The 19,697-nt window shown below is 35.8% G+C and overlaps 2 protein-coding genes across 4 annotated transcripts in view; one reads left to right on the plus strand and one right to left on the minus strand.

Annotated features, from left to right (window-relative positions):
* Positions 1–1,305: 1,305 nt before the first annotated feature.
* The window catches only part of frmpd4.S (FERM and PDZ domain containing 4 S homeolog), a 222,464-nt gene continuing 204,072 nt past the window's right edge, over positions 1,306–19,697 (minus strand). For 2 of the 3 annotated variants that reach the window (XM_041584176.1, XM_041584177.1), the window contains 6 exons: positions 17,372–17,461; positions 16,763–16,945; positions 16,151–16,286; positions 13,459–14,520; positions 11,947–13,185; positions 1,306–3,104 (listed from right to left, as the gene is read on the minus strand). In XM_041584176.1, the coding sequence (XP_041440110.1) occupies positions 1,759–3,104; positions 11,947–13,185; positions 13,459–14,520; positions 16,151–16,286; positions 16,763–16,945; positions 17,372–17,461 (4,056 nt within the window). In that variant the 3' untranslated portion in view covers positions 1,306–1,758. Of the gene's footprint in view, positions 3,110–11,946; positions 13,186–13,458; positions 14,521–16,150; positions 16,287–16,762; positions 16,946–17,371; positions 17,462–19,697 lie in introns of all 3 variants that reach the window. The other variant, XM_041584178.1, reaches the window with a different exon arrangement.
* Positions 5,348–10,702, plus strand: LOC121400642. The gene is made up of 2 exons (XM_041584179.1): positions 5,348–6,908; positions 9,794–10,702. The coding sequence occupies exons 1-2, from the start codon at positions 6,088–6,090 to the stop codon at positions 9,915–9,917; spliced, it is 945 nt and encodes a 314-aa protein (XP_041440113.1). The 5' UTR covers positions 5,348–6,087; the 3' UTR covers positions 9,918–10,702.

Below are 19,697 nucleotides of genomic sequence, written 5' to 3' on the forward strand. Positions count from 1 at the left end.
ACTGCCTTCATACAAGCTGACATATGAAAACATAAAACTAAAATTTCAGTATTTGCCCTTTCATACGTTGAGAAGTTATATTACTGTGAGTTAGGTATAGTGCAGTTATAGTAAAATACGATGTCAAGCTTTTTTTATTTATTGTGCTACTGGTTACTGGACCAGTGACCATCCCAGCAGAGTCTGTAACAACATGCCTTATGCATATAGTACATACAAATAAGGTTCACATAACCGCTACTTATTAACATTATTATTATTAACATTTATTTAAATAGCGCCAGCATATTTCGCAGTGCAACTTAAAAAAGTTCTATTTTTATCAAAATATCTCTAGTTCTTTTTGTAGGGCTTTGGGGCAGATCATGAATATCTGTTATTTTAGGAACCAATAAACCAGATGGATCTTAGTTTAGAGATCATAAAAATATTGCTGCTACAAAGACGAGTGATTAAAAGATTCCATGTGCCATAGACCTAGCAGGATAAATTACCAGAGTAATTGAGATAAGGCAAATAATATGTGTCCACAACAAAACCAGTCAGGAATAACATTCAGTGCAATTTTGGGTATTTTAGAATTAAGGGGCACATTTACTAAGGGTCGAAGTGAATTTGAAGTGAATTTTCGAATTCAAAAACTTCGAATTTCAAAGTAATTTTTGGGTACTTCGACCATCGAAAAGGCCAAATCGGACTTCGACTTCAATTCGAAGTGAAAATGCTTTGATTATTCAAAAATCAAAGTACTGTCTCTTAAAAAACTTAGACTTCGACACTTCACCGCCTTAAACCTGCCGAATTGCTATGTTAGCCTATGGGGACCTCCTAGAACGTAAAGCTAGTATCTGGGTAAGTTTTGAGAAGTCGAAGGATTTTTTTGTAAAATCGTACGATCGTACGATTAAATGGTTCGATTCGAAGTACGATCGTAGTACGATTGTACAATCTTAAAAATCCTTCAACTTCGAATGTTGGACTAGCCTATTCAATGGTCATATTTTATAGTTTTTTTCACTTCGAAATTCGTCCCTTGATAAATCTGCCGCTTAGTAAAGTTTAAAAAAAGTATGCATATGAAAATCACTGTTATAAACCATTTTACTTGAATGTTTTGTTTCTTCTACACTAGTGAATTATCACTTTCTAGGTTTACAAGTATGTCTTGTTCTGTATACACTTGTACTTTTATTTGTTTATAGGTAAAGAACTTCACAACAGCATGGCATGAACCAAAAAAAGTTTTTATTATATATATATATATATATATATATATATATATATATATATATATATATATATATATATATATATATATATATATATGTGTATATATATATTCTCTAATAAATCATAATACCCTCTTGGAATCGAAACATGTCATAATTTTCAGCTCTTAAAAATTATAATTTAAAATATTAAATATTGTCTATGTACATACTGATTCCATTTCTTATCTCCTACATGATTGGGGTCCGAGGAAAAGAGGAAGATGCAGATGATTTAGAAAGTTGACAATGCACCTGTAATTCTTTAACGGGTAACACCCATGGTTCATTAGGCTCCTGAATAATTTTTGAATTGAAAGGATGTGATCATGAACCAGGTTTCTGCCTGAAAAAGTAACCCAATATAATAGTCTTTAAAAGATGGTTGAAAGGGATGAAATGGGATGGAATTTACACTGGTCTTTACATATGTTAAGTAAAAGTGTATGTATGGCTTTATAAAGGTGGTTTATGAAGTGACTTATTTAAATTACTTGTTTAAAAGCATTTTAAGAGAACGTGTTAGTGTGCTTACAACTGCAGCCATAGTACTTGATTGACGTGCCAGAACCTTAACGCTGGGATCATTAAACATCTTGGCCGATGTTAATTCTGCTGCCTTCAATAGACAGATATAGTTTAATATTACCTCATCTATTTTAGCTACAATTTCTTGCTGCTGCATTTCAGAGTTCATTGTGTTAACTAGTTGCATGCAGGCCTCTGTTAAACAACAGAGAATTTGAAAACTTGAATTCATAGCTAACAACATTTCCTCTGGGCCCTTGTCAGCGGAGGCCATTTTCCGGCAGGCACTTCCTAATTCTCTCGATTCTATGGATAAGCGTTGTTTATACTGAGAAAGCTCGAGATCATACATTTCTACACGTGCATCTTCCCCTTTTCCAACATTTGATCGTATTAGGTAGAGTAACTCATTTGCATCTTTCTGAGCAGCATGAAATCCATCAGGTATTGCATAAACTTTTTCTTTTAGTGCATTTATTCTTGCAATTTTTTCCTCAAAGTCCATGTCATGGTAATTCATTTCAGCTTGTCTAGCAGTAACATCAATATCTTGTTTACCAGTAGTGTTTTTGGTGACTGTGGGCGATTCAAGTTCTTTTTTCTTGCATTCTGGGGATAAAAGCAGATCACTCACTTTCTGCGTTTCAGCTGGTGTTTGTGATATATACACACATGAATTCTCCTTTGTCTTATTATTATTTCCATTGTCAGCCGCTTCACAGTCTTCATCTTCTTCATCACCGTTATTCCCCTTGTTTTGGAAGCAGTAGCTAAAGGGACCCCGACATCTCCAGTTGCTGGCATCTAGTTTCAACAAAGGCAATGATCTTGACTGCTTCTGTACCTTTTGTATAGACCCAGTAGCTGTGAACCTTTTGCTTTCACTGATGGAATTCACAGAATTCTGAGAACAACTTTTGGATATCGTTTTAACCAATGGGATCTCAACTCGTTTCTCAGATCTGCTTCTTAGACTTGTCTCTGTGCTATCCAGACACAAGCTTACGGAAGATATTTTCTTGTCTGCCCAATCCATGCCAGAAGATCTTGATATCACACTGCTGCTGCGTCGAAGTACCTTTCGGTTATGTGGCATTTTCAGACTTCCACCAATTTCATATGGATGCAGTATCATCTCTGCTGCACATGCCAGATTCCCTTGGTGAGGATGAAGAAAGTCTTGATTTTGAATTGGCACATTGGATTCTGAGCAAATGTTGGATGGTGTTGAAAAGTCACCTTTGGGGTGTTTTGAAAGAGCTGCTGGAAGGCCACCTGCTCTTCTTCCTTTTGCAGGTTCTGTGAAAGCTACACTAGGGGTAGTAGAAAAGCAGAGATATTTGTTAAGCATATTTGAAATATTTTCATGAACACAAGAAAGCAAAAAGTAAACTTTTCATGTAACTGCCTGAAAAGGAAAAACTAAGGAAAGGAAAAACTGTTAGGATGGAATTTCAGAGGAAATTATATTTTTATTCATTTATGATATACAGTAGGTGCTTTATTGTGCAAGCCCAGTTGCCCATAGTGAGCAATTTGGTCTTTGCTTTAGTTTTCCAACTTGTAGTATATTTTTTTAAAAAGCTACTGCTGTTTGGTAGATGTGTATAACTGAACTTTATTTAGCACATATGTTCAATTACTATATTGGGATACTGTGATTTTCACTTCTATATGAATACATATTCTAAATATAATAAATTGACATGACTAACTGCTATTAATATAATAAATTGTCATCATAAGTATTTGTAAACAGTGCTTGTAAAAATGTTTCTTATTGGTCTAGTTTGTATTGTCTTAGTAGAAAGTAAAAGGAGAGCACTCAAAATTGCAGATTTAACTGCTTTTGCTTATTTATTCTGTGAAACACAACATGTTTCGGGCCCAAGAAAGCCCTTTCTCAAGTGTAACACACACAGATACACAGTGATCATTTAAACACACCCATTCTGCCAATTAAATCCCCACATCCAATCTGATGTGGTATGCAAATTCTCAAAAAGTTCAGTGTTGTATCCACAGGTGATTCAAGTGCAATCCACAAATCTTCAGGTGATTATGTACTCTTTAAAGTTAGTGTCCAGTCATAAAAATTATACAAATATAAAAAAATACATTGTATACATTATTAAGTGCCAAATTGTCAAGTCAAATCGAGACAATGTAGAGAAACAGCCAAATACATTCTAGTATTAGATACATTGTATCAATGAGTACTTTAATTTCACCAACCTGTTAAAAACAAAATTAGATACAAAATGTAAAGGTAAAAGTGATAATACCATCTAAAACTACCCTTAGAAAAAGGCTAAAATACTTGAGACAATTAAAAAACTTTAGAACAATAAAATCTTACCCTGTTAAAGTAGTTATTTCTGCATTAACTTTTCTCACAACTTCAAGGTCTGTAAAGTAAAGGAGTCAAGGTATTAATTTTAATTTTACAAGTAAGGTTTCAGACTCCAAGAATCATTGAGACCATCAGGGATAAGTGTACCTAGCTTCTTGATCCATTTGCCTTCTTTCTGTAAAAGTCTTTTCAGTCTATTGTCTCCTCTACTATCAATGGGAGCTTCATCTATAACGCACCAGCGCAGTTGCATAGGATTATGCTTACATTCAAAAAAGTGCCTTGAAACAGACGTATCTGTCGGTGTATTAGCCTTAAAGTTCCTGATATTGCCTTTGTGCTCCTGAATTCTCAGTTTAACTTCCCTGGATGTCTGACCTACGTATCCTAAGCCACATGGGCATTTAAGTAAATAAACGACATGATTGGATTTACACGTAGCATATGTTTTTATATTAATTTCATAACCATTTTTTGGGTGGTTGATTTTACTGCCTTTTATTATAGCGGCACAACAGTTGCACCCCAAACAAGGATAGGTTCCTATCTTCTTCTTACCCTGAAAAAGAGTTTTCTTTTTGCATGTATCAGATGGGCATAACAAATCTTTAAGGGTACGACCTCGCTTATAGCAAAAAAGGGGGGGTGTCTTAAACAATTGACCAAATTGTCTGTCTGTTTGTATCAGTGGCCAGAACCTTTTAAGAATCTTCTCCATTTTCTGACTATTAGAGTTAAAAGTTGAAACGAAGGTAAGTTTTTGGTCTCCAAAATCTTTTGGTTTGTGACATAATAAGTTTTTACGGGGAATGACATCAACTTCCTCTATAGCTTTATTTATCAACTCATTTTTATAGCCTCTTTCTATAAAGCGTTTGGTTAATGTTGCCTTAGCTTCATCATATTTTTCAGGGCGCGAGGTTATTCTTTTAGCTCTAATAAACTGTCCTTTCGGAATCGCTCGTTTTACTTTAGGATTATGAAAACTTTGTATATGTAACAGGTTATTCTTATCAACGCTTTTCCTGTACAAATCAGTATTGAGCACACCATTTATTGAGCTAATTTTTACATCAAGGAAGTTAATTTCCGTATTGGAACATTCGTATGTAAATTTAATTGTTGCATGGCTTATATTAGCTTCTTCAATCATTTCCACAAGCAGATCAAGAAGCTAGACCTTGAAGTTGTGAGAAAAGTTAATGCAGAAATAACTACTTTAACAGGGTAAGATTTTATTGTTCTAAAGTTTTTTAATTGTCTCAAGTATTTTAGCCTTTTTCTAAGGGTAGTTTTAGATGGTATTATCACTTTTACCTTTACATTTTGTATCTAATTTTGTTTTTAACAGGTTGGTGAAATTAAAGTACTCATTGATACAATGTATCTAATACTAGAATGTATTTGGCTGTTTCTCTACATTGTCTCGATTTGACTTGACAATTTGGCACTTAATAATGTATACAATGTATTTTTTTATATTTGTATAATTTTTATGACTGGACACTAACTTTAAAGAGTACATAATCACCTGAAGATTTGTGGATTGCACTTGAATCACCTGTGGATACAACACTGAACTTTTTGAGAATTTGCATACCACATCAGATTGGATGTGGGGATTTAATTGGCAGAATGGGTGTGTTTAAATGATCACTGTGTATCTGTGTGTGTTACACTTGAGAAAGGGCTTTCTTGGGCCCGAAACATGTTGTGTTTCACAGAATAAATAAGCAAAAGCAGTTAAATCTGCAATTTTGAGTGCTCTCCTTTTACTTTCTACTAAGATTGATACCTTTGGATGCACGGTACATCCATACAAGAGGATTGAGGCATTCACTGCATAACCATTGTTGGGCTGAGCGCAGATTCCCCTATATTCTATTGGAATTCTTTACCGAAGTCTCTGCGCCGCAACGCTATTTGGAAATTTTTTCCATGATGACTACTAACAGATCCTCTGAAAACTGTCATACCTTTGCCTATACGGAAAGTGAAATCCAACGGATTCTAACAGAGGCAGAATTGAACTTAGAAGAACAGAAGGAACTGTGCTTCATAAAAGATCCTGCAAAAGATCTGTTCAACTTACAAAGAAAAGAAGTAAGTCTTTTGTTACACCAGAGCACTTTAATACGATATGTAAAAGCAAAGCAGATCCCTAGAGGCCTACGCCTGGATATCACCCCTAATTTGTGTACAGACGATCCCATATTAATGCAGAGATGGCATGAAATTACCAACAAATGTAGCTTGGATTTAATGGTGCTAATGATAGAACGTGCACATTGTAAACTCACAGATCTGAAGCAACAGATTAACCTACAAAAAGCCGATCTAACAACTAAAGTCGGCATTGAAGAGACAGAACGGCTAATGAAACGCCATAATGAGAGTCTCGACAAATTACGTCAGACCATACTTGCACGCAAAGTGACGAAGTTTACACGGGATGAGGAGGACTACGCAAAAGAGCGAGTCTATACCTGGCGCCAGGACCGTACGAGGCAGCGCTCCGAAGGGGGACCCCAAAGGATCGGACTGTCAGGCCAGCGACGCCCCAGGACCTCATGGCGAGAGAGACGCAATCCTGCCGTGTATACTAGTAGCGAAGAAGAAGTCTGCAGCGGAGTACAACAATATCCTTTTTTAGGCGCACGCACAGAGGGAGGAGACGTGGTAAGGCCCAAACAGCGCACCAACTCCAGGACGCCGATCGACAGGGATCACTACCCGAGACGGGACAGACAACCTCCAAGGTAAATAACTTGGTTATTAATCTCTCTTCGTATGAACTATCACCCAGTGAACTTGCGGTGCTAAATAGAGGGTTAGGGTTTGTCCCCACCTATAATACATACAATGAAGATTGGGAAATTGACTTTTTGAAATTCACAAGGAAACTTAAATTGAAAATGTGCTTCCAAGAAAACACTAATACGGGGCCGATTAATAAACTGAAGAAGCCGAGTACGATGATTCCTGATATACAGAATGAAGCTGTTCAATCATTTGAACGTATTGTTATCTCAGAAATGAAAAAAGTGTGGGACTTAAATAAACTGCCTAAATCTAATCTTAAGTATAATGAACGTATTGCACTTAAATCCCTCCAGCAGAATAATGATGTTATTATCCGTAAAGCTGACAAGGGAGGTAGCATTGTAGTGCTTAATAAACAAGATTATAACAGTGAAGTTTATAAACAACTGAATATTCCTGGCCATTATGCCAAAATTGATTATGACCCTACGCTTAGTATTAAGAAACAGATAGACAGCATGGTAGAAGATGCATGGCTTAATACAATAATTGACGATATCGAGAAGGAATTTTTGATCACAAGATATCCTAGGGTCCCAGTACTGTACCTACTGCCTAAAGTGCATAAAACACTTATTAATCCACCTGGACGACCGATCGTCTCAGGCATAGGTTCAGTACTGGAGCCGCTGTCTATCTTTGTTGACTCCTTCTTACAGAAGGAAATGCGAAAAATAGATGTATGTTTAAAAGATACTACTGAACTTCTGACTAAACTTGCAGATATTGGGACTTTACCACCTGAGACAATACTATGTGGGATTGATATCCAGAGTTTATACACGTCAATTCCGCATATTGAAGGAATGAATTGCATAGAAGAAATACTACTGGATACCAATCTTCCAAATCAAAAAATATATTTTATTTTGGATTGTCTCAATATGGTATTAACTAAAAATTATTTTACGTTTGAGAATGGCTTCTATTGGCAAACTCAAGGCACATCGATGGGGGCAACAGTTGCCCCCTCGTATGCAAATTTATTTGTACATTATTTAGAGAACAAATTCTTTTTAAAAAAAGAGCCATTTTGTAAATACATTTCTTCATACTTCAGATTTGTGGACGACATTCTTTTGTTTTGGAATGGTCCGAAAGATCTGCTTGTGGAAATGATTGAAGAAGCTAATATAAGCCATGCAACAATTAAATTTACATACGAATGTTCCAATACGGAAATTAACTTCCTTGATGTAAAAATTAGCTCAATAAATGGTGTGCTCAATACTGATTTGTACAGGAAAAGCGTTGATAAGAATAACCTGTTACATATACAAAGTTTTCATAATCCTAAAGTAAAACGAGCGATTCCGAAAGGACAGTTTATTAGAGCTAAAAGAATAACCTCGCGCCCTGAAAAATATGATGAAGCTAAGGCAACATTAACCAAACGCTTTATAGAAAGAGGCTATAAAAATGAGTTGATAAATAAAGCTATAGAGGAAGTTGATGTCATTCCCCGTAAAAACTTATTATGTCACAAACCAAAAGATTTTGGAGACCAAAAACTTACCTTCGTTTCAACTTTTAACTCTAATAGTCAGAAAATGGAGAAGATTCTTAAAAGGTTCTGGCCACTGATACAAACAGACAGACAATTTGGTCAATTGTTTAAGACACCCCCCCTTTTTTGCTATAAGCGAGGTCGTATCCTTAAAGATTTGTTATGCCCATCTGATACATGCAAAAAGAAAACTCTTTTCAGGGTAAGAAGAAGATAGGAACCTATCCTTGTTTGGGGTGCAACTGTTGTGCCGCTATAATAAAAGGCAGTAAAATCAACCACCCAAAAAATGGTTATGAAATTAATATAAAAACATATGCTACGTGTAAATCCAATCATGTCGTTTATTTACTTAAATGCCCATGTGGCTTAGGATACGTAGGTCAGACATCCAGGGAAGTTAAACTGAGAATTCAGGAGCACAAAGGCAATATCAGGAACTTTAAGGCTAATACACCGACAGATACGTCTGTTTCAAGGCACTTTTTTGAATGTAAGCATAATCCTATGCAACTGCGCTGGTGCGTTATAGATGAAGCTCCCATTGATAGTAGAGGAGACAATAGACTGAAAAGACTTTTACAGAAAGAAGGCAAATGGATCAAGAAGCTAGGTACACTTATCCCTGATGGTCTCAATGATTCTTGGAGTCTGAAACCTTACTTGTAAAATTAAAATTAATACCTTGACTCCTTTACTTTACAGACCTTGAAGTTGTGAGAAAAGTTAATGCAGAAATAACTACTTTAACAGGGTAAGATTTTATTGTTCTAAAGTTTTTTAATTGTCTCAAGTATTTTAGCCTTTTTCTAAGGGTAGTTTTAGATGGTATTATCACTTTTACCTTTACATTTTGTATCTAATTTTGTTTTTAACAGGTTGGTGAAATTAAAGTACTCATTGATACAATGTATCTAATACTAGAATGTATTTGGCTGTTTCTCTACATTGTCTCGATTTGACTTGACAATTTGGCACTTAATAATGTATACAATGTATTTTTTTATATTTGTATAATTTTTATGACTGGACACTAACTTTAAAGAGTACATAATCACCTGAAGATTTGTGGATTGCACTTGAATCACCTGTGGATACAACACTGAACTTTTTGAGAATTTGCATACCACATCAGATTGGATGTGGGGATTTAATTGGCAGAATGGGTGTGTTTAAATGATCACTGTGTATCTGTGTGTGTTACACTTGAGAAAGGGCTTTCTTGGGCCCGAAACATGTTGTGTTTCACAGAATAAATAAGCAAAAGCAGTTAAATCTGCAATTTTGAGTGCTCTCCTTTTACTTTCTACTAAGATTGATACCTTTGGATGCACGGTACATCCATACAAGAGGATTGAGGCATTCACTGCATAACCATTGTTGGGCTGAGCGCAGATTCCCCTATATTCTACTAGTTTGTATTGTGTCAGCTCTGTGAATACATCCAGTTCTACTTTAATAATACATTCTAGATTTAATATATCCATGCTCCAAAACCCTACAAAATAAAAATATTTTTCAGTAATGATATATGTATCAATGTATTTTTTTAAGAAAAATATAATGGGGTGATGTAACAGAGTCATGTTGCTCAAATGTTATTTTCTGAGATATCTGTGGAGGGCAGCACTTTTTTTTCTTTTCTTTCTGTCTTTTCTACCTCTGCTGGGCAGCACAAACAAAAAAATCCTTCATCTCTTTTCATTACGTCTGTCCTACACAATTCTCAGTAATTAAAAAAAAAAAAGCAGGGTTTAAGCCATGGTTTAAAGCCATGCTGAAACCTGCTCTTTACAGATCTGAAATGCTAAAGCATTTTAACCACGGGTGTCCAAAAGGTAGATTGGGATCTACCAGTAGACCTTTAGCTGGTGATCTGTAGATCTCAAGACCCAGGAGGTCATTTATAAAGTTTGTGCAGCTCACATTTATTTGCAAATGGTTGTGTTGCCTACATTTTTTCTTGAATGCGCAAATATTGCAGTGCTGTCCTGTCTTTACATTTTTGGTGAATTGCACAAAAATATTCGCGCATGAGATGGGTGTGTGCGACTGTGTGAGGTCATTGTGCACGAAAATATCGCTGACGATCAATTCAATTTGCGAAAAGAGTTTTGTGAATATTGTCTCCGCCACCAAAGTTCTGGCTTAACTCAAATGCAGTGTGCATAAATATTTGCAATTTGTGATTATACCATATTTAAAAAGTCCTTATAGACATTCGCAGTACGAATAAAAATTCGCAAATCTGTTTAAAATATAAATATTTTTTATAAATATAACCATGCACAGGGCAAATATTTTCAATGTGAGAATCATTTTGTGCTGCACAAAGTTTATAAATGAGCCCCGCTGTCATCAAACTGCTTGTCTAAATCACCCTCCTGTTTCATGCTTTTCATTCAGATTGATTATGTTAAGGTTACATAAGAAATAGATGTTTAAATATAAAAATATACATTTACTCATAAATCAATATTTAAGTAATATTTTCCATGGAACAGAATCCACAGAACAATGCTTTTACTATATAGATGTAGAGCATAATGGGACAACATCACTAAAAGTAGACCCCACATTAGTTACAGGGATCCTGTCATCGGAAAACATATTTTTTTCAAAACGCATCAGTTAATAGTGCTACTCCAGCAGAATTCTGCACTGGAATCCATTTTTTAAAAGAGCAAACAGATTTTTTTTATATTCAATTTTGAAATCTGACATGGGGCTAGACATGTTGTCAATATCCCAGCTGCCCCTGGTCATGTGACTTCTGCTTTTTCCCATGACAGTATCCCTTTAAGCATGGGCACTGCTGATTTAAACATTATTTGGTTCGCTTAAGCGTTAAACTTTTGACATGCCATTAAAACGTACAACACATTTTTCAATATGAGTGCAAACTTTAAACATTTGTGGGGGAATGTAATAAAAGTCACAGAGACAAACAATTTGCACCAATAAGTATAAAAATTCACATTTCGCAATGTAATATTCTTCCTTAAACTGTTATTGCATTGTGGATTTTAATTGCGCACTGCAAACTTTCATTGTGCACCGTTAAGAAGTGCTTGAAGGTGTCGTATTCTTTTGGAGCAAACCTAACAGTTTTCCAAACAGATTGTTCAGTTTGCTCTTGGTTTGGTAAAACATAAAAGTGTTGTAATGATTGGCAGCTGTTGAAATATCTAAATGTGATTGTTTTTAATTATCTGAAAATTTTTGAACGTTATACAGTTTAATATAAAGCCACATTTGTTGGGGGCTCTAAAATTTATTTTCTAAAGAAAATCAATAAAGACTTCTACTGTTTTAGGGTTTTTTTCATCCATGAAGTTTGCATTACACTTTATCAATAACTGTTCTTTGATGAAGGTCTTAGCTACCTAAATAACAAACCCTGAGTACCATCACACCATTAAAACTTGTAGGGAGCAGTAATAAATTAGAAGCACATAGTCATGTACCTGTGGTTTCTTTAATTTTTGAAACACGGTGACATCCATCTCTTAAAGTGGCAAACACTGGCTCTGCATTGACTGGTGCATGCATGACTGGCACACTCACTCTATGACAAGCACCTTCAGTTTGTTGATGTAATTCTGTAAATGGTGCCCCAAGATTTGGAAGCATAGAAGATCTTTCATCAAGAGGAATCAATACACCATTCTTTAATGATGCATCAGAGAGAGTATGTTTGACATCACCAGTACACAGAGGAGACTCCACAGGGGTTACACAAGAGCTACTACCAGTACTACATCCTGCATCCACTGAAGAACATTGGGAGCTCTGAAGAGAAAAATGTCCTTCACTCTGAAAAGATGAAAAGTTCCTGGCTATATGGTTATCACCAGGATCTACAAACTTAGACCCGTGTTCTGTTGAAGCATCATCAACTTTTGAGATGGTATGTTCTTTGGATGGAGACATGTAATTTGCATTTGAGATAAATATATCATCTTGTTTAGATCCAGATAATGAAATTTTGTGAATTTCTTCCATTATATCAGTCTCTGTTTTCCCAACGCCGGAATGTCTCGGCAAAGTTTTAACATGGTGTGTATCTGTTGATAGCTTATCAATTGCACTTCTGTCTGCAGTATTGTACCATCTTTGACTGTCTTTATGAAATGCTGTCCTTTCTAGGTTAAAATTAGCTGGATGCTGACAGTCCTTGGAAGATACAGTTTCACATTTTGTCTTCAGTTCACCATCGGATTCTAGTCTTTTGCTGATCTGCTTTTTAACCATAACTTTTACATCAAAATGTGATTTTGCCTCAGCATTTGGGAGTTTGTTTTTCTTTTTACAGGAGTACATCAAAGTTCCCATGTGCACTTTATTAAAGTATTCTGATACTGATTTTATCTCCATCGTTTCTGGTTCCATCTCAATGTTTTCCGAATGGATGACCTGTTTTGAAGGCACAGCTTTTGATTGAAGTTCTGTAGCTTGTCGATTCATTGTAGATGATGTGGCTTTGATAGTTATACTTCCTGTTTGACCTTTGGCTACAGAAAAATCAGTTTGTTCTTCCATCAGAGATTGATAATCTTCAGTAACAGGCAAAATAGTTCGTGCTGAATTTTCTGAATGTTTCTGTGCTGTTGCTAATTCTGAACTTTCAGTCATTTCTGAAGAATTTGTCTCATTGCCAGAATCAGAAGATGACTCAGGACTGTATGCTCTTAACATTGTTACACCTGTACACCACAAAAAAAGTTTATTAATAAAAGTTTAATATTTATACTTTTCAATAATAACATTAAAAAAAAACGTTCAATATATTTTTAATTGGTTTGGTCAGAAGAAAAATGTTTAGGGTGAAAAAACAAAACAAATTAAAAATTAAGTCCAGTGAATAAGATGAAAGGTGGTTTGTATGTAATACGATAAAAACAAAACACAAAATTATGAGATGATTCAAATGGATGGAATGGTATGCTAATCAATAAAAGTCACAATGGTAAAAGAACCTGAGGTGTCATCTGTTTGGTTTTCCTCGGAGACAGTCAAATTTTGCAGTGTCGGAAAATCAGAAACACTTGTTTCTACCAGGATTGTTTTAGGGTTTTCATCTGTGTTTGTAGGAACTGCATCGATGAGAGACACAGGGATATCATCATGAGATATACTGTTAGCTGCTCCAGTAGGTTCCTTGATTGGTTTTGACAAATTTTGACAGTCTTCTTCATCTGAACTGTCTCGAAATCCAGGTGGTGGAGCAGCAATTGCCATATTCAGTGAATGCAACAAAAAATCGTCTTCATTATCATCACCTTCAGGTGGAGGAAGCGATGTCAGGTCTATGATGTCATCACTAGATCCAGACATACTGAGAATATCTGTTCTATTTTCCTCAGCTACCATAACATCTTCCTCACAGCTTGCTTCATCATCATCTTCAACATCATCTGTGGTCTCAGAATAACATATATCATGTAATAATGGTTCTTCTATGCATTCTGTATTACCAAAAATTTTACTTTCAGATATATTTGCATAAACAGCATTAGCAGCAAAATTAATGTTTTCTGCATCTGGCGATAACTCCAAGTCTTTGATGTCATTGGCATTGTTTAAGTAAATTATACTTTGTTTATCAATCATCTCAGGGCTCTCATCTAGCAATCTTTCGTAGCCAAGAGTCTGAGGATTTATTGTATCCAAGCTGTGATCTCCAAATATGAAAGACACTTTTGCGCTTCTGGGAGAGTCTTGTGCTGTGATTGTGTGTTCCAGTCCTGAGATTGAAATTATTGATGGTTGGCTTACATTTAAGCTGTTCTCTAGATCTATATGTTCACATTGTTTGGTAAGCTGCTGATCACATTCTCCTGAATTAAGTGTAGTTTCTATGTACAAACTCCTATGATCTTTGTGACAAAGTGAACTGCTTAGAACATTTGTAGTTCTTTGTTTCAAGTCTGAAAATATTTGCTGAGAATCTTGATTCTCTTCAAAACCAAAGATAGTTGACTTTGGCAAGTAATTCCAGTCACACTCTTGGTAACTATACTTGGTTTGTGTTTCATTCCCTGCAATAGATACACATTTTTATATTAGTACCACAAGGCATATACATTTTGATGATATTGCATAATAATGAATTTCTCTAGATAATTATAAATTCCTTATACTAATAATGGACATGATTATGCTATGATAGCTGTGATTCTCTGAAAATACTGATGCACTCTCCCAATATACTTACCCACAGAATGTACAGTTGCTTCCAATATTGTTTTTTTACAAAATTTCTCATGGTGTTTAACAGTTTTCAATTAGTTAGAAAGTGTCTTTATTTCCTAAGCCAATAGCTGTGCTTTGGTATAAAGACCACTTACAAGACTCATGTGAATCCACCAATATTTAATTACAATTGCATGATCAAGCATTCTGTAAATACAGCCTCTTATTTTATTGTTATATCTTCATGTAGCATCTAAAATAACATCTAAGGCCTGTAAAAAAAAGTGCATAAGTGTGTGCAAAACCCTAAATCTGAATCTCAAGAAGGAGGACTGCATTTGGTGAACTGTTAGTTAGATGGCTTTTCTAGAGGCTCTATTTATGTAGAATAAGGCAACTGTCAATGGGAAGCACGACAAAAGACTTTTCCATCAGATTAATTAAAGTAACAAATATTTACAGGTCTTTTCATGCACTTTGGTCATTCAGATTCTCATGAGTATGCATGTATACCCCTTCAGTTTTGGCTGATCAAACTCTGGTGTGGTTGTACCATAGCTGTTTTGGGCATAGCATTGGGATGCCTCCCCACTGGGAAGTGTCATATGGAAACTCAGAACTGACTCTGTTACAAATTAGGAAACTTTAGATAAAAAGTCAAACTTAATGGGCATGCCAATTTTTCAACCTCCTCTACTATTTAACTATGGGTGATATTTTTTTCTTCAAGGCCCAGAATCCATCACTTATTACACTATGGTTACATTACACTGTGAGCCTAAGGGGATGGGGACCTGGTCCCAGCAAGCACACAAAGTATCATAGTTTCCTTTCAATCTATGGAACCAGGTATACCTGTTTAAAAACAAAATACATTTATATTTATTCATTATTATATTTATTTATTCAGTCCAACTATATAAGCTGTAAACTGTATAAATAGGGGCTAAATTTTCTTTTTCATACACTAAGGTTTTTTTTTATCAAGGTCCGAATTTATCTCAATATCGGCTGCTACAAACTCCTATCGACCCGCTTGGATTTTTAACACTTATTTATTATTACATTTTCCCGGAAAATTTGCTTTGCGGGGAAAGCTCCGATTTTCAAGATTTCTTCATGAATTTTCCCAGAAATCTCAGAATTTTTCCGAGTTTTCATCCAAAAGCTCCGAAAACATTCTGATATTGCCCGAAACCCCCGAAACAACCAAAAATCAATGGTACTGTTCACATTGACTTTTATGCAACCTCGACAGGTTTGAGATGTCGTGTTTTTAAATTCTGGCTTTTTAGCCCTTGGGGTTTAATAAATTACAAAAAATTAGTGATTTTATAAAAAAGATCACACATTTTTTGATTTCCGGGAATTTCGGGTATTCGGAGCTTAGTAAATAACCCCCTATATGTTCTTCTGTTGTATTTATTCTCATCTGTGTACAATGTGTTCATTTTATAAACTAATTTTATATTGTACCTGCTTCTCGATTTGCTGTGCCTTTGTTAGCCACATTAAATATCGAACGTCTTGAATCCACTAGTAAACGATAGTAGCCTGCAGTTAAACAGGCAAGATTCATGGCATCCGATGACTCCATGAGTAGAGTTATAGGCTGAAAAAAAAAGTGCACATAAAATCTGTAATAAAACATGCAGCAAGTGAACAACTTTTTATAAAAAAAAAAATAATAATAAATATATATATATATATATATAGAAGCTCGCACTCTCAGGGCTTATCACTTTGAGAAAGGCTTGAGTGCAAGCCGAAACGTTAGTTTTCTGAATAAACACTTTTTTGATGTGATAAGCCCTGAGAGTGCGAGCTTCTTCATTCTTCTACTTAATTTTTGAGCCTTTTGCACCCAGGCAACGATGACCGTTTGACGTGTTGTGCCGGCTTTTGGACTACTATATATATATATATATATATATATATATATATATATATATATATATATATATATATATATATATATATATATATATATATATATATGTGAAGAAGTTTAGGGATTTCAAACTGATCAGTGCACATTTTTTTGTCTTCTTCTTCTTACAATAGTAATATTTTGCCAAACATACTCACTTTAACATCCAAAACATGAAGCTCCACTCTAACAGTTATATCATCTTCTGTATACATCTCAATCCGATTTACATGGCTGAAGTCAGCAAGCAGGGCAACAAGATTGGTTTTTGTATTGATTACATGGCTGATACCATAGCGTGGACCTACTAACAAGGTTACATCCGAATGTTTTTCTCCCTGCTGTAAATATGGAGAGGTTATTTATTAGTATCTAAAATAACAAGTGGTGATTTTTCATGCATATATCAGCTAAATCTGTATGAAACAGGCTAAGGGACCAGCAGAAAATATAAATTCATATGCTTTTGCTTTATTTATATCAATATACTAGGATAATATGGAAAAAAGAAAAAGCTAATATGAACGTTTCCACATACTATAACATCCTTAAAAGACATAACTTTGGTTATAAAGTCATAACTTTGGAAATGTGTGCAGACTAGTTGCTGGGCCCTGCCACTATGGGCATCTTAAAAGGTTCCACAAAGATGGTTAAAATGACTATATATATATATATATATATATATAGATATATATATATATATATATATATATATATATATATATATATATATGTATAAAATTCAAATTTTCAATAATACATACAACCAATTTTGCTTTAAATACACGTCCTCCATATAAACGCAGATCACTAAGAAACTTTAGATAATGCACTTTGGCTTGCAGACCAGATAACTGTAAAGAGGAAGAAAACAAAGTTTTGGTTATTAAATATGTTTCACAAATGAAATAGTGTAGAAACTTTTAGTTTAGATTGAAATAGAGGAGAATAGTTCAGTGGTTGATAAAAAGTCTACTTAATTTATATTAATACATCAAAGAAACACTGATATATCATATTAATTAGGACCTCAATTAGAAACTTCACCCTATGGATTTAGGGTGGCCAGACACGGGCAGATTAATGATTCTGGTATTGGTCCTTCAGATCGCCGGCGTCCATTTTTTGGTCGTGGTGCACATTCGCTGGTGAAAATGCGCTGGCGTCCTAAAAAAATAAACGCCGGCGTCGATTTTTTTTTGACGCCGGCAAATTTTCGTGGTGGTTTTGTGAATTTATTCACTAGCGGTGAATCGCAGGAATTCCCTGCGAATTTGCGCCTGCCGAATAAATTGGCCCATCACTACCCATTTACTAACAATTGAATTGAGGTTTTTTTCCCATGAATCTCTAAAAATTTGTGGGTTCCTATTCATCCTAAATGCTTAAAAGAAAAGTGTAAAAACCACGAAAACATTCAATGCCAAACTTTACCAAGTAAAAGTTGTCACGGTGCTATAGAAGTCAATAGAAGCTGTGCTGCTCCTATTGGACCACTTTTAATCAAATCAGATTTTTAAAGGTTTTCAGATTTTTTTTCCACTAGGAATTGTCCAAAAAATTTTTTCGAGGTTTTTGAGGTATTCTCTGTTTTTTGTACATTGTTTTTTTCGTTTGCACTTTCAACATTCGAATTTTTTAATAAATTCAAAGACATTTGTGGTTTTAAAGTTTAGTTGTGGTTTCCAAAATCTCTAAAACCACTAAAATCCAACCCTCAATAAATAAGCCTCCATGTTTGCCTACGTGCAGTAACCAATAGAAACCAATGAGATATTTGCTTGCAGCTACATGCTAATTGGTTGCTATACAGTAGGTTACTGCTCCTGGACAAATTTAATTTTTTTATTACATTGAAATGCTTATACAGTCTGGCAAAGGAAAGATTTTAGGGATGCCTGGCTTAGTTGGTTTCTCGTTAAAGAAACAGAAGAATATAAACAGACTTTAGGCTTATGAGGTATTAGATTTAATAGGCGTCCCAGTTGCGATCATGACCTCTCTGGTTAAGCAGGACAATATAGGGCATGTAATAAATATAGATTGCCTTGCTTCCCTATGCTCAATATTTGAGTTAGATTTTGCATAGTATCAATGTTATGTTGTTTAATTGAGTACAGGTATAGGATCCCTTATCCAGAAAGCTCAGAATTACGGTCTCCCATAGACTCCATTTTATCCAAATAATCCGAATTTTTAAAAATGATTTCCTTTTTCTCTGTAATAATAAAACAGTAGCATGTACTTGATCCTAACTAAGATATTATTAATCCTTATTGGAAGCAAAACCAGCCTATTGGGGTTATCTAATGTTTAAATGAATTTCTAGTAGACTTAAGGCTTGAAGACCCAAATTATGGAAAGATCCATTATCCGGAAAACCCCAGGTCCCGAGCATTCTGGATAACAGGTCCGATACCTGTACCTGATATTACATTTGTATTCCAGATACTGAATCTTCATTGTGTAATGTTGGCGTGTACCCCCCTCTTAATTTCATACCCCCTCCCCCTGTTTTCTTCTTTCTGCATCCTTTTCCTATTTACTAAAATTAAAAAGCTCTAATAAAAATTATGGTATACAAAAAAATTAGTGTTAAGGTGTTGAACAAACTTAAACTATCATTCCATTTATGGGGCCAGGGGCGATCCTGGCCCCTCCGCTGCCCGAGGCGGCAGCAGTTGCCGCCCCCCCTCCCCCTTGCGCTTTCCTTTTTTGCGCATGAGGGGGTCCGGGGGGGGGTCCACCAGGGCAGCGAGAGCAGTGTCGGACTGGGCCGGCGGGACACCGGGAAAAACCCCGGTGGGCCCCGGGCTCTTGTGGGCCCCGCCGGCCCAGTTCCGCTATTTAGTGGGGCGGCGCGACCCCACTTTGTTTGGGGTCGCGGTAGACTAGAAGGGCTGCGCATGCGCACAAACGCGGCGCCGCGCGCATGCGCACAAACGCGGCGCTGCGCGCATGCGCACTAGCCGCCTGCAGCACTCCGGAGCGGCAGTGGCGGCTGGAGGGGGCCCTGGGGCAGTAGCCCCGGTGGGCCCCATGCCTCCCAGTCCGACCCTGAGCGAGAGGCCCAGTGCACTAGCGCAGAGA

Source organism: Xenopus laevis, chromosome 2S, assembly GCF_017654675.1.
Source record: "Xenopus laevis strain J_2021 chromosome 2S, Xenopus_laevis_v10.1, whole genome shotgun sequence".
Classification (NCBI taxonomy): Eukaryota; Metazoa; Chordata; class Amphibia; order Anura; family Pipidae; genus Xenopus; species Xenopus laevis.

Coding starts and splice junctions, on each gene's coding strand:
- LOC121400642 (XM_041584179.1), top strand. CDS start 6,088: ATGATGACTACTAACAGATCCTCTGAAAACTGTCATACCTTTGCCTAT. Junction 6,909..9,793: donor CGGGACAGACAACCTCCAAG/GTAAATAACTTG, acceptor CTTTCTACTAAG/ATTGATACCTTTGGATGCAC.